This window comes from Kwoniella shivajii, chromosome 3, assembly GCF_035658355.1.
Source record: "Kwoniella shivajii chromosome 3, complete sequence".
Lineage (NCBI taxonomy): Eukaryota > Fungi > Basidiomycota > Tremellomycetes > Tremellales > Cryptococcaceae > Kwoniella > Kwoniella shivajii.
Window position 1 is genome coordinate 955,016 of NC_085910.1, and position 13,895 is coordinate 968,910.

A 13,895-nucleotide genomic window follows, 5' to 3' on the forward strand; every position below is an offset into this window, starting at 1 on the left:
CGAAGCAGACCGGCCAGTGGTCGGCGAATGAGTAGTGTCGTTTTGGTGAAACGCGCTGGGATGTGCAGCGCTAGGTGGTGTCCTTACGTTGCGTGTCGTTCTGAGAGAAGGTGGACAGAAGTGAAGAAGAATAATGGAACTGACGTCTCATTACATTTTGAACAGGTGAATAACTTCTGAACTTTTTATTACCGGTCAGTGTAGTACAGTAGTAAGTTACGTAATGTGAGTGCTTCATTATCTTTCCTACAATTGAGGACGAGAAGAAGGGTGACATTTCACATGTTCATGTCTTTATCTCTTTATACATATGAACCCACACTCGAGATCATACACTATAGGAACGACGAGGACCGCCGAACACAGGTCGGTATGGCCGTCCCATCTTCTTCAAAGGCTCATGTGAAGCACTACAAGCCTTATTTCACACCGGTAGAAGTTGAGAAGCTCTCCGCGAAACAAAGAGGAAAATTGAGTGTTTCTAGAGAAGAAAGAGGAAGACAACAAGCTTGTGGATTCATCGATGCTGTAGGAGCTAGATGTGGATTGTGAGTAGATATTCCCTCTCAAGGTAATCTGTCTGCATTGAGGCTAATTGCCGTATTGCTCTTTGCAAATAGCCCAAGAAGAACAATAGCAACGGCTCAAACGTTATATATGCGATTTCACCTTTTCTTTCCATACAAGGACTTCAACTACGTCGTAAGCTATTTTTCCACAAGCTTTACAAGAAGAGACAAGAGATTAATGTATCAATCTGATTTGCACAGGAAGTCGCCTTATCTACACTATACGTTTCGTCGAAATTACATGATACGATTAAGAAACCCCGAGAGATCATACTAGCTTCTTTCCCTATACGATATCCTAATCTCATTCGAAAGGGTACTATCGACATAGCTACGGCCGAGGCTAATGGGTTAGAGCATGAGAGGAAACAAGTATTGAATTGTGAAAGACTAGTATTGGAGACTATGGGATTCAAATTCAGTGTGGAAACGGGTTTGAGAGGTGTGATAAAAATTGGTAAAAAGCTTCGTCGTAAGTCCGGATTCGAGTCTCTGGATCGATATTGTCATTCAAGAACTGACAAAGAAAATGTGTTATTGATATCAGTGAGCAAGGAAACTACTCAAAGTGCTTGGAGAGTAGCTGTCGATTGGTATGTCTTACGTGACTTGCTATACCCTCGTGTCTGATACTCATGATTTCCAACATTTAGTTATAGAACCCAAGCTCCATTATCATTTCCTCCTCATATCATTGCTCTTGGATCAATTTATACGGCTTCCCTCCTTCTGCTCGAGACGACCAAGACACCTTCGAGCTCTACATCACAGGCGGATGGCTCTATTACTCCAGCGCAAGTGGTTGAGCTTCTTGGCAAGAGCGGATCTTGGGAGAGCGAATATTCAGGAACAGCAGGACATATTGATGGTACGCTATAAGCCTATCATGACAATGGAATCACAGCTAATCAATCCCGCAGATATCGCCCATTATGTGTTAGACTTGTATACAACCATCTTATCCATTTTACCAGATGCTCAATCAACTATCCTGACTCCTTCACCTGTATCACCTAAAGAACCTAATCCATCATCCTCCCAAAATTCATCCACATCAGCTTCATCACCCACAGCATTCCCTCTTCCATTGTATTGGACATCTCAAACATTGACTGAACTGAAGATTCAGCTGAGAGATAGAAGACCTGGCGGTCCACCTTCCACTGTAGGCTGGTTGGCAGTTGGTACCCCATCAGAAGCAGAAGACGCAGGCGATCAAGCTGTAGAGGGGATGGGACAGAATGATGGGACCATTCGGTTTTTATGGGATGTTGGTGTTGTACAATGAGTCAGACTCGGGATGAAACCATACATATTGCATTGCTGTTGCTCGTCTGACCTATGATATACGTTAACGTGCGGATGCATATCCTGACTCACAGATTCATTTCATACCACATGAATGGTTTTGTACATGAACGTCATTTCGGATGTATCATCCCCGGAGCACTGACAGGCAGCGCGGATAAACGTCACAAACGACAACCCTCATCATAACAATCAACTTGCAACTCCCTATCTCCGTCGTTACTCTAGTCTACTTCGCATTTACCTTGTCAAGGTAGTACTGATCGTTCGAGCCAGACAGGCTCACTCGGCTGTACATATTCCTGGTTGTGTACTTCACATTCTTCCTGTTGAACAGCCTGGCTTATCTGTTCATCGCACCACATCTACGCGGACTATCATGTCAAACCTGGATGATTGTAAGCGCAATAACGATATCTATCCAAACCATCAGTACTGACTGATAAACGCTCCACGTATAGTTGTCGAGCACTCCTCTGGTCCTTCTATTCCTCCTCGATATTCTTCCTCGGGTGCTTATAGAGGATCAGGTCCTGTGCCGACCTTAGGTGGAGGAGGGATAGAGAACGTTGGATATGAAGGATTCGAGGTAGATGAAGGAGATGAGGAAGATGAGGATACTGGAATGGTCAGAGCTGTAAGCATACAAACTGCCTCCAAACTTCATTTGCAATATGTGGGAAACGCTGATTAGCTATATAGCTCGAAACAGGCTTCATTCCATCCTCGTCCACACCTACCTCCCTACCACCCTTATTCTCCCTTTCTCTAGTCCAGTATTCTCCACCATCCGCCCTACTATGTCTGAAAGCATCAAACAATCTGTTGTTCCTAGCTGCTGCACCTTTGAGCGTCATCATTATAGATTTGGATAAACCCGAAGAATTAGTTACTATTGATCTTCCTAAACCTGCACCTGAAAAAGGTGTTCCACAACCAAAAGAAACACCTAGTATAGATAAACTGTACTCCGATCCTACAGCCAGACACCTCTTAATCACGACCAACACTGGAGACACGTTTTATCTACCTATCAGTCCTGGAAATGCTGCTGTCCAATCACGTCGACCTAGACCATTGAGATTAAGACAGACTATCACCGCGGTCGGTTGGTCACCTATTTCAGGACAATTATCAGATCCTAGTGGACAAGAAACGTCAAGTAATAAAGGTGATGCTATAACACCACCTTCAACAGATGTGTTACTAGGTACGACAACAGGTCAAATACTTTCATTACCATTACCTCCTCAAGATGATATATTCAAATCAGTCTCGATTGCAATGAGCAAACCTGTTGAAAAAGATTTACAGACAGTCTACTCTTTACCTGATCAACAACCTGTGACAGGGATAGGATACGGCTTCTGGTCTACATCATCTGGATCTACAGGAGGATCAAGTAAGAAGAAAGGAAGTGAGAAAAGAGCTTGGGTAGTCATCACTACCAAGGAGAGAATGTATGAGGTCCAAGGAAATGTCTCTTCCACTACAGCCGGTGGAAAGACTGGTGGATGGGCAGAAGAAGTTTTTAAACCTATACGAGACAGTACTCCCAGTAAGTGGGATTGAATCATATACAGCTACATTACACGGGAAGCTAACAGAACAACAGAATTTCAAGAGCTACCTGGAGATCCACCAAACTCATCACTGAGCCTTTATACACCATCGGTGGAAGGACAGTCAGCTTCTTCGCTTCCTGCTACTTCTGCTTTATCCTGGCTTACAGGTGAGCGCAATTTCTGCAAACAAAGCTCGCGGATAGGAAAACTAACATTAGGTAAAAGCCCCTGGTCTGTACACCTCAAGTATCGCCACCACCTTATCCAACGATATTCTCACGAAACCTTCTCTTATCCCTTATCCATCATTTGACACATCTTCTACTCCTGCGTTCAACCGTAATGTCCCAGCCGCCTCACCTTCGCTACCGCCTATACCTGTCGCAGTAGCAGTCACTCAGTGGCATTGGTTATTGCTATATCAAAACAGGATAGTTGGTATCTCGAGAGAAACCGAAAAAGTAGTCTGGGATGAACAATTGCCTTTGGTGAGTGATATTCTCTTTTCGAAATCCCATGATCTCGCTGACTTTCCTCCCGTCAGGCGGTAGACGAACAAGCCGTTGGGCTCTCGGCAGACCCTGTTTCAAGGACTTTTTGGGTCTATACTGATCGCTCCATTCTTGAAGTATTGGTACGAAACGAAGATCGAGATGTATGGAGGGCGAAACTGGAAAAGGGCGAATACACCGAAGCCCTCACCTTTGCTAGGGTAAATCTACCTCGATCCAATTCGCTAGGTATGGAAGCTGACTATGTCTGTATCATACAGACTCTACCTCAGAAAGATATCGTTCTATCTCGACAAGGTGACTCGCTATTCGAACAAGGTCGATTCATCCAAGCCGCGCAATGTTACGCCAAGTCTAGTCGTAGTTTCGAGTATGTCACTTTACGGTTCATGGACGTCGATGAGAGAGACGCTTTGAGGATGTACCTTGCTGATCGATTGGATCTCCTCAACAAAAAAGTGAGTAGCATCAGCAGTGAAAGTTCTAGGCATCACTGACCATTGTGGTAGGAACGTACCCAACGAATGATGCTTGCGACGTGGCTCGTTGAAATATATCTCAGTAAATGCAACACCCTCGAAGATATAGTTGCTGCCGAATCTGCCATTTCGGACGTAGAAAGTTTAACGATGGAAAGAAAGCTTATGGAAGAAGACCTGAAGAATTTTGTTACTACTTATCAGGTAAGTCAGAAGTATCAGGCTATGATTGGGGTGTAGCTCACCTTGATGTCCAGAACGATCTTGAGCCGAAAGTTGTTTACGAACTCATCCTATCTCATGGTCGAACAGACCTCTATCTATTTTACGCGAATCTCAACAAGGACCACGGAAAGGTAGTGGAACATTGGATCATGGAAGAGAAGTGGCTCAAGGCTGTGGACGTGCTGAATCGACAGGTAAGCTGCTTGCACATTGGAAGTTACAACGAGCGACAGCTTACATACAACGACAGGATTCTGTCGATCTGTATTACCGCTTCGCATCGATCTTGATGCGGAATGCACCTAAAGAAACGGTTGATTCTTGGCTGCGACAAAATTCGCTCTCACCTCGACGCTTGATTCCAGCTTTACTGCAACAGCAACAACGGAAAGAAGCAATATCGTCCAATCAAGCTATCAGGTATCTCACACATGTTATACATAACCAAGGATCAACAGATACGACAATCTACAATCTCCTCCTAACTTTCTACGCTTCTGATTCTAATCCCGATGATGGACCCTTACTCCGATTCCTGTCTTCTTGTCCCGATGATCCTCAGACTGAACGACCATATTATGATCTCGATTATGCCCTGAGAACCTGTAAACAGCATGGCAGGATCCAGCCTTGTGTATTGATATACTCGAAACTGGGACTATACGAGAGTAGCGTTGACCTGGCTCTGGAGAAGGGAGATTTGGAATTGGCAAAAATAAATGCCGATAGACCTGATGATGATGAGGCTCTAAGAAAGAAATTGTGGTTGAAGATTGCCAAATACGTTGTGCAAGAGCAAAAGGATATCAAGAGGTGAGTCTTATCCCGGTGCAAGGACTGGGCCGCTTATTAAAGCTATCATCTTTTCACAGCGCTATGAAGTTTTTGGAATCGACTGATCTGATCAAAATTGAGGATATTTTACCCTTCTTCCCTGACTTTGTGGTGATTGACGATTTCAAGATTGAGATTTGTAATGCTCTCGAAGAATATTCAGCTAAAATCGATGACCTCAAAGCTGAGATGGACGAAGCTACAGCATCTGCAGAATCAATCAGAAGGGACATCGAAGGTTTGGCTAATCGATTCGTTACTGTTGAACCTGGGGATAAATGCTGGAAGTGTGGTACAAGTTTAACGATCAGACAGTTTTATGTGTTCCCGTGTCAACATGTCTTCCATGCTGATTGTTTGATTTCAATGGTAAGCACATCGGTACCCGTTTGTGATTGCGATTTGCTGATGGTCTTCGTAGGCAATGGAATTCCTGCCAGCACCTTCGCTACGTCGTATATTACGACTCCAAGACGAACTGGTGTCTCGTTCGAGTGACACTCAGAATCGAGCACTGTTGTCATCAAACTTCAGTCCTTCACCATCCGGGACTGGAACACCTAGACATACGAAAGAAGGCAGTCGAACACAGGCTCCTACGTCAGGATCAACAGCTACAGATTTATTATTAGGTCTAGGAGGGAGAAACAAGCTTATAGCAGCTGGAGATAGGTTGAGAGAACTCATCATTCCTGATGCTTTAGCTCAAGCTGTCTCTGTCGTGGGGGCAGGTGTTGGAGTAGGTGGTGGATCGGGCAAAAAGAAAAAAATCGATAGACGATTAGATGAAGGTAGAGCCGAAGAATTGAGGAAAGAATTAGATGAATTAGTGGCGAGTGTTTGTCCTTTATGTGAAGGATCAGTGGTCGGCCTAGACAAACCGTTCGTCATGGAAGGAGAAGATACAAGAGATTGGGAAGTCTAATAGCTCCAAGATCATGCAGCTTTATGCAGCTCAGAAACAACAATGTTGTCAAGTGAGACAGACAGCTCGATGGGACGCCACCGCCATCGACAGCTGGAAGCCTTCTTCTGATTATCCTAGTCTACAATCGCGTGGCATTCTCACCACTGAATAGGATATGCTAAATGTGAATCAACATGCCACAAAGGGTATTACTCATACGTGTCATGTTTTACTGTACTGATCAACCCAACACCTCAAACTATAGAGAATATCACTTATCTCAGATATGAGGGTCTACTAAAGTAGACTCCTTGTGTCTTGTGTTACCTGTATCAGCCATAGCATCCTGATTGATTCTTTCGACCTTCCCTAATCTTTCGAAACTCAAACCGAATTGAATGTTGTTACATGTCTCGCGTTACCTCGAGAAGAATAAAATAGTGGCCCGGTGTGATCTACAGATTTTCATCCATTCAAACTCGAGACACTATACATTCCACTAATTTAGTGAGACCGGTTTAGGAAGTTCTTTATTTGCGCTGATTCATTCCACGATGAGATCATTGAATTGCAGTGAAACACTTGTGTATACACGATATATCTTCGTCAATCTAGGCTAACAGAACGAGATGATTTACGACATTCTCCAATACTCATAGTACGAACAAGGTATATAAGGACGACAGAAATGAAATTGATCAAGATGTTTTCTCCATCCCTTCAACCTTCAATACTTCACCTCAACTCATTCTCACCTCACTAGATAACGAATATTCCAACGCCGGTCGTTGAACTGACATCACACTCTTTTCGAAACGGATTTTATCTTCTCATCGCAGCTCTCTCCATACGCATAGATTTTAACGAGATAATCAAGTTTAGCTAGTCTACTTGCTTATATACATACATACACAGTTCAAGGTAACAATTCAGTAACTTCCGGCAAGTTCACGTTCAAGCTCCAATACCAAACACCACTTCGACCTAAACAACTTCAAGTCAAATACTTTCTCGAATCAAGATGTACGCTTCTAAATCCGTTATTGCTCTTTTCGCCGTTCTTCCTTACCTTGCTTCTGCCGCTCCCATCTTCGGTCTTCCCAATCTCGGCAATGTTCTCGGATTAGGACAAGGTAACTCAGTCGACGCTTCAACAGTCGCTGTTGTAGTACCCAAAGTAACCAGTATAGTAGGATCTGTCATTCCAGCTGCTACTGCTAAAGTCGGTTCAGTAGCAGGTGGCGCTACATCCATAATTGGAGCTGTCGTTTCTCAAGAAACCAAATTTCTTGGATCGGCAATCAACGCAGCAACTGGAATTGCAGGAAATATAGCTGGTGCAGCAACGGCTCAAGCTACTGGAACAATCTCTGTTTCAGGTTCATCTTCAGGTACGATCAACGCCAACGCTGGTAATGGTAATGTTATCTCTGGTGTAATCGGAGGTAACGCAAATGCGATGGGACAAATCACTGGTACTGTGAATGGAATAGCTTCAGGAACACTCCAAAATACAGCTGGAAGTATTATTGGAGGTTTATCAGGAGTAACAAGTGGAAATGTCGTCGGTAATGCGATCAACGGTGTCGTCCCGTCTGTTGTGGGTAGTACAGTTGGTCAAGTCATTGGTACAGGTACCAACGTGATTGGAGGTGTTGTATCTCAAGCTCAAAACACCGTTGGAAACACAGTCAACGGGGTAGTTGGTCAAGCTCAAACTACAGTAGGCAACACAGTTGGTGGTATAGTCTCTCAAGGTCAAAATGTTGTTGGTGGTGTAATCGGTACAGCTCAGAACACCGTTGGAAACACAGTCGGTAACGTGGTCGGTACAGCTCAAAACACAGTTGGTAGCACGATTGGTAACATTGTTTCAACGGGTCAAAACACTGTAGGAGGAATTATTGGATCTGCTCAAAATACAGTTGGAAACACCGTTGGGAGTATTGTATCCACTGGCCAAAACACCGTTGCAAGCACTATTGGTGGAATCACCTCTGGCTCTATCCAAAATACTGCTGGAGGTATCTTGGGTGGTCTTACCAGCACAGTCGGTAACACAGTTTCTACTGGTCAAAGCTCTTTAGGATCTCTTATTCCTACAGCTACTAGTAGTCCTCCCAAGATCGTTCAAGGTTTAAGCACTTTTATCGTGAGTTGATCATCACCTCTTATGCCTTTTTGCAATAGCAGAGGATATAATTCTAACGTGGAAGATTTCGATTCGTTTAGTCCGGACTTAAACCTATTTCTGCTGTTGACACCGTTCAAAACTTGCAAAACGTTTATTCATACTTGAGTACCGTATTAGCTAACGAAGCTGCTCTCGTCAAAAAGTGAGTCAATTAGTCAAATACCTTTTCTTCTTCTGCCTCAATTACGTGACATATCATAGCTGATATTTTCTTTTTGTGGGTGATTTTTAGCACTGCGTCATCTGATTTCGCCCCTTTCGTGACCTATTCTTCTCAGCTCATTCGAAACTTGAATACATACATTAAGTCACTCCCTTCGAGCATCACTTCAGCTTCTGCATTCTTGACTGTCGCGGCTCAAATTGACGCTGCGACAGCTCAGATGTTGAGTGGTATCAAGACTACAGCTGCTGGTACAACCCAACTTTCAACTGCTTTGTACGCTGATGGAATGTTCACTGCCAGTGGTTTATCTACTTTACTTCCTAAGAGTAAGTCAGGACATAAACTATAAATTCGCGAAAAGTAGCTTTGAACTAAATTCCTCTGTTTTGACAAATTCAGCATTCGCTGTTCTTCCCCCCGCTCCTATCAAACTTTAGGTCAGCACATTCGCAGAATAAGCTCGCTTGATCAGTCATCGTGGGTGATCATGATAAAGCAGCGGTTTCATAGTCATTTCATTCTTTTTTCTTCTGGGACATTTGTTTAGTGTTTAATGGGGCGATTCATGATGACGGTGTTGGAAGGCCACGTCTCCTGTACACGCGGTTGCTTCCATGTCATTCGTAGGATGAATGCATTGAGGATGTTAATAGATCCTGGATATTTCCATCTGGCTCATATGAGTCTGACATAAGCACAGTGAGGAATTTTGTTTCATGATTACATCGGGCGTGCATTATATACCCATGATTCATTCGAAAATTAACTCCTAACTTTACTGAACATACCAACATTACCAGCAATGACATCCCTATCATTAATCTGATCTAATCTTTTCAATTCTCTTCTTATGAATTTGACTATTGATTCAATTTGATCTGCCATTTCTAATTCTTTACCAGATTTCATTGATTCACCTTGAGGGTAAACCAATTCACCCTTTAATTGATCACCTGTACCTCTTCTACCGAAAATCAATCTCCAAACCCAACTTGCTAATTCAGAATCAGCCAATTCTCTTTCTTCGGAAACTTCAGAATTGGTCAAGGCCAATACGTAATCGAAACCCATTCTAGCGAAATTTGCTCTTTCTTGATATTCTCTCAATCTTTTCATGGTTTCAGTTTCTCTTGTAATTTCGACACCCAACATTAATCTGATTTCGTTTTCAACGATATTGAAGAAATGCGTTAATAACACTTGTTGATATCTATAATCATGTTGCTTGACTCTGCTGATTGAGCATCCTGCGTTATCCAACGTGTCGATGATCGAAGGTCTTTGAACAGGTGTGGTTGATCCTGGTAATCCAGGATAAGCAGATTGAGGTAGAGGCGATAACGGATTAGGGATGTAATTTGGTAATGATCTTAATCGAACTAAAGTCAAGATGATATAGAGGTAGTGGATGGTGAAGAAAGTGTGGAAAGTCCGAGGTAGATCACATTCTGTCATACAGGGAACGTTACATGGCATTGTTAGCTAGATTCATTATCCCTACCATCATGATTCATATTCGGACTCACCTCCATACCAGAACGCCGAATCACTTTCTACAGCTTCAACAATACCTTTCATCATTCTACCTGATTCTCTAGCGGTAGTTCTTCTCCTCCTATTATAACCTAAAAGCTTATTAACTCTTCTCAAGATCCTCAGGGTTACTTCATTATATTGTTTTTGAGCTGGAGGAGGTGCGAAAGGGTTATGAGGTGCAGGGAAAACTGGTTTATGTGTCAGTTTGACTGGTCGATCAGTAACGAATTTCGGATTCGCGATATGTTTATGAGGTGGTCGGATTGGTTCGGTCGTAGAGGGTGGATTCGAAGTAGTGTTTATCTGTTGTGGTTGAGATTGTAACTGGATGTAAGAAGTTGATATATACCTGTACCGGATTGAGGAGGAGATAGGTGATTGAAGGGGATGAATCGAACGTGATGATAATAACGGGAAGAGTGATGTTGATGGTCTCATCTTGAATGATCGACACTTCAGTATGATAGAGTGATTGATTGATTCGTATCTGTTCAATATCCAAATCGTCGCTATGTTCCAGTTGACTCTCTCAAGGACTTCTTGAACCGGACTTGCACTTTTCGATGATATCTATATATGAGTCTCGATCTGAAAGATGTATAACAGGTCAAGACATATATGAAAGCTGTTAGATAACGTACTTGAAGTGCATCAAAAATATCGAAAAGTTAAAGATCGATCCGATTTCATCATGTGAGGCTGATAGTGACATGATTGATTACGTATTCAAAACCAGCGGTATCAGGCAGCAGTAGTACTTTTGTAATGAGCGATTAGAAAACTCACTAAATCAGCTTTTTCGTCTGGATTACAAATCTCACTGATGTTGATTAGGAATTCTGATGAACTGATGGGAAACGCGGTCAAGATCAATCGAAGATGACCGTTTACTCGTAGACGCGTTTTTCATCAGTCAATAATTAATCGCATTTAGAAAGACTATCATTCGCTTGATCTCGATATCTGTGAAGCAGATCAAATTCAGGACAGCTTTCTGTACTTCAGGCAAGCGCCTCAGGCTGGAAACTAGCCAGCCGGTATGGACTTGGCATCGGTGAAAGCTGCTGTCAAATCGTGGGAGAAGAGATTCAGGTCGAAAGAAGGAAGAGATCCTACGAAAGATGATATAAAGAGGGATTCAGGTGATATTGGTGAGTTTTGACTCATGATGGCACCGACAAAACAATCTACTCAGAACGATTGAGATATCTCTTCGGGAGGTATATACATTGTTCTATTGGTCATTCGTGTGGCTTCTTGACCTAAAAACAAGTTGTAAAACTGATATTGTTGATTGCTATTGTTTGGTTCCTATTCTTATTTGGGAAACTAAAATCCAGCTTCACAATATGCTTTATATCGAAAATTGACTAAGGCCACCACCTCTTCTTCCCAACCAAACTCTCAAAGGACGTCTACGTCAAGCTTGCAACGACCAATCTCAGACTCAACAACGCTTTATCCACCTTCTTCATCTACAGCAGGACCATCTTCCTCCTCATCATCTTCGTTGACTTCTCAATACAGGACTACACCACGTAATATCCCTTCATCGGACTTTCCAACTACACCGACACCGCCTTCTAGAAGAGCCAATGGATCCTATCTACCTAAAACTAGAACAAATTCACAAGCAGGTCCTTCGAAGTTCCCAGCAACTGAATTTGGAGATGCAGTTGAAAATGGAGTAGAGGAAAGGCGAAGTGGCGATAATAAATCATTAAAACGTAAAGCTTCCAGAGCGTTAATATCGAACTCATCTCCACCCCCAGTCGTGCCTGTAGCATCATCGTCAAGTTCGCAAACAGTACAATCGACATCTCGAACGTTATTTTCTACACCGAAGAAAAAAGGTTATTCAGGTCCAATTCATGATCCTAATCCCATAAATCCATTTATGACTTCACCTTCGAAATCACCTTTCTCGATAACCCTTTCTGCTTCGAACCAAGCTGGTGATTCAAGTAGGAGTAAGGGGAAATCGTTTGGCTCACCTTTTATACATGCTTCAAGTCCTAAAAAGCTAAAAGAAGTTTTAGAAGCTAATTCGCTGAAGAAAATCAAGGAGAGAGAAAATACTTTACTTAATGAGATAACACCTAGAACAAGAGCAAGGAAAAGACTAAGAGGTGAAGCAGTGGAAGATACTCCCTTGAAAGACAAATTACCTAGAAGGAAAAGAGGTCAAGGTTCAGGTAAAAGTGAACAACCGGAAGACAACTTTTTGAAGCCCAATTATACTAGATTCGGATCTGGAAGAATTTCAGAAGATGAGAATGAAGATGAAGATGAAGATGAAGACGGGGGTGATGAACTAGGTCCTTCACCTATGAAACCTATAGGCAGAGGATTCACAAGTCTGTTTGGAGAGGTAGAGGTCAACGCAGAAGGTAACGAAGAGGATCGGGAAGAGGAAGAGGATGATTCACCATTCCTAACAGAAAAGAATGAATCTGCCCGATCGAATAGGACGAATGGCAATGGCAACATTCATTCGAAGAAGAGTAGTGGCAAAACCAAAGAACCAAAGAGAAGTAAATCGAACGATATCATGGGGATGTTCAGTCGAGTTGGGAAATCTACTTTAAAAATCATACCCAAAACAGATCCGTCGAACCCCAAAGATCGTAATAACGATAATGGCGATACAGTCCACAAAGTCGATGGAAACACGTCAGTCATCCCAGTAATACAGATTCAACCTTCACGCACACCGCTGGTAGAACCTACACCTCCGACAGATGAGATCCCAATCGATGAGCCAATCCCAGCTTCTCCAACACTACCAACAGATGAATTCCCAGATGAAACATGGACAAGGACGCCGTCGAGGTCGCAGAGAAGGGAAAAAGTATTATCGTTGAGTGATGACGAAGTGGACGAATGGGATCCTGAAGGTGGTCCTGTCAAAAGAGAGATAAAGATTGTACCTACGAGAAGAGAGGTAAAAAGACGTAATAGTGATAGTTCTGATTATGGAGTCACATTATCGAATCACTACAACGATGATGTCAACGAGGGACAAGATCAAAATCTGAATGGGCGTGAACTTGAAGACGAGGTTGACGTGGACGAGGAAGAAGAAGATGAAGAAGCAGACGAAGGGGAAGTAGCAGCGGGAGAAGGGATGAACCATAATCAAAATCAAAATCTGAAAATGTTAACACTACTTTCAATACATTCACCATCATCATTCAATTCCAATTCAAGATCAAAATCAAAATCCAAAGCACAAATACATCAAGCTAAATTAGATGAATTAAAAGTAAAAGCTATTTTCAATGAATTAGATGCTACCAAATTAAAAGCTTTTAAACGAGGTCAAGAAATTTCATTTACGGGTGAATCAAGAGAAAATGATGATGAAGCCAATTCAAACGAAGATATTTTAGATAAATATGATTTTGATTTGATTGACAATGCCATTGACAATGAAAACGATAATCAGTTTGGTGAGGGTCTGCAAGGAACAAACGATGTTGAAGATGATGATTGGGAAAGTGAAAGCGATGGTTGGAAAAGAGAACAAATCGAAGAAGATTGGTAAAATGAGTTTCCATTCCATTTGTTGTAACTTGAACTAGGGGATTCATACTACTC

At 42.5% G+C, this 13,895-nt stretch overlaps 5 protein-coding genes across 5 annotated transcripts; 4 read left to right on the forward strand and 1 right to left on the reverse strand.

The window, feature by feature from the left end:
• Window positions 1-372: 372 nt before the first annotated feature.
• IL334_002558 (uncharacterized protein) lies at window positions 373-1,857 on the forward strand (the record flags this gene model as incomplete). The annotated part of the gene is made up of 6 exons (XM_062934302.1): window positions 373-548; window positions 621-702; window positions 771-1,041; window positions 1,117-1,162; window positions 1,223-1,437; window positions 1,490-1,857. 6 exons carry the CDS (start codon window positions 373-375, stop codon window positions 1,855-1,857), a joined length of 1,158 nt encoding a protein of 385 aa, XP_062790353.1.
• A 399-nt stretch (window positions 1,858-2,256) lies between these two features.
• On the forward strand, window positions 2,257-6,417 carry IL334_002559 (uncharacterized protein; the record flags this gene model as incomplete). The annotated part of the gene is made up of 12 exons (XM_062934303.1): window positions 2,257-2,275; window positions 2,339-2,514; window positions 2,580-3,435; window positions 3,493-3,609; window positions 3,668-3,930; window positions 3,987-4,154; window positions 4,215-4,412; window positions 4,464-4,637; window positions 4,691-4,852; window positions 4,909-5,471; window positions 5,531-5,861; window positions 5,914-6,417. The coding sequence occupies 12 exons, from the start codon at window positions 2,257-2,259 to the stop codon at window positions 6,415-6,417; spliced, it is 3,531 nt and encodes a 1,176-aa protein (XP_062790354.1).
• Window positions 6,418-7,420: 1,003 nt separating this feature from the next.
• On the forward strand, window positions 7,421-9,196 carry IL334_002560 (uncharacterized protein; the record flags this gene model as incomplete). The annotated part of the gene is made up of 4 exons (XM_062934304.1): window positions 7,421-8,551; window positions 8,632-8,735; window positions 8,826-9,085; window positions 9,159-9,196. 4 exons carry the CDS (start codon window positions 7,421-7,423, stop codon window positions 9,194-9,196), a joined length of 1,533 nt encoding a protein of 510 aa, XP_062790355.1.
• A 325-nt stretch (window positions 9,197-9,521) lies between these two features.
• On the reverse strand, window positions 9,522-10,733 carry IL334_002561 (uncharacterized protein; the record flags this gene model as incomplete). The annotated part of the gene is made up of 2 exons (XM_062934305.1): window positions 9,522-10,207; window positions 10,286-10,733. The coding sequence occupies 2 exons, from the start codon at window positions 10,731-10,733 to the stop codon at window positions 9,522-9,524; spliced, it is 1,134 nt and encodes a 377-aa protein (XP_062790356.1).
• A 601-nt stretch (window positions 10,734-11,334) lies between these two features.
• Window positions 11,335-13,842, forward strand: IL334_002562 (uncharacterized protein; the record flags this gene model as incomplete). The annotated part of the gene is made up of 2 exons (XM_062934306.1): window positions 11,335-11,446; window positions 11,636-13,842. 2 exons carry the CDS (start codon window positions 11,335-11,337, stop codon window positions 13,840-13,842), a joined length of 2,319 nt encoding a protein of 772 aa, XP_062790357.1.
• Window positions 13,843-13,895: the final 53 nt, after the last annotated feature.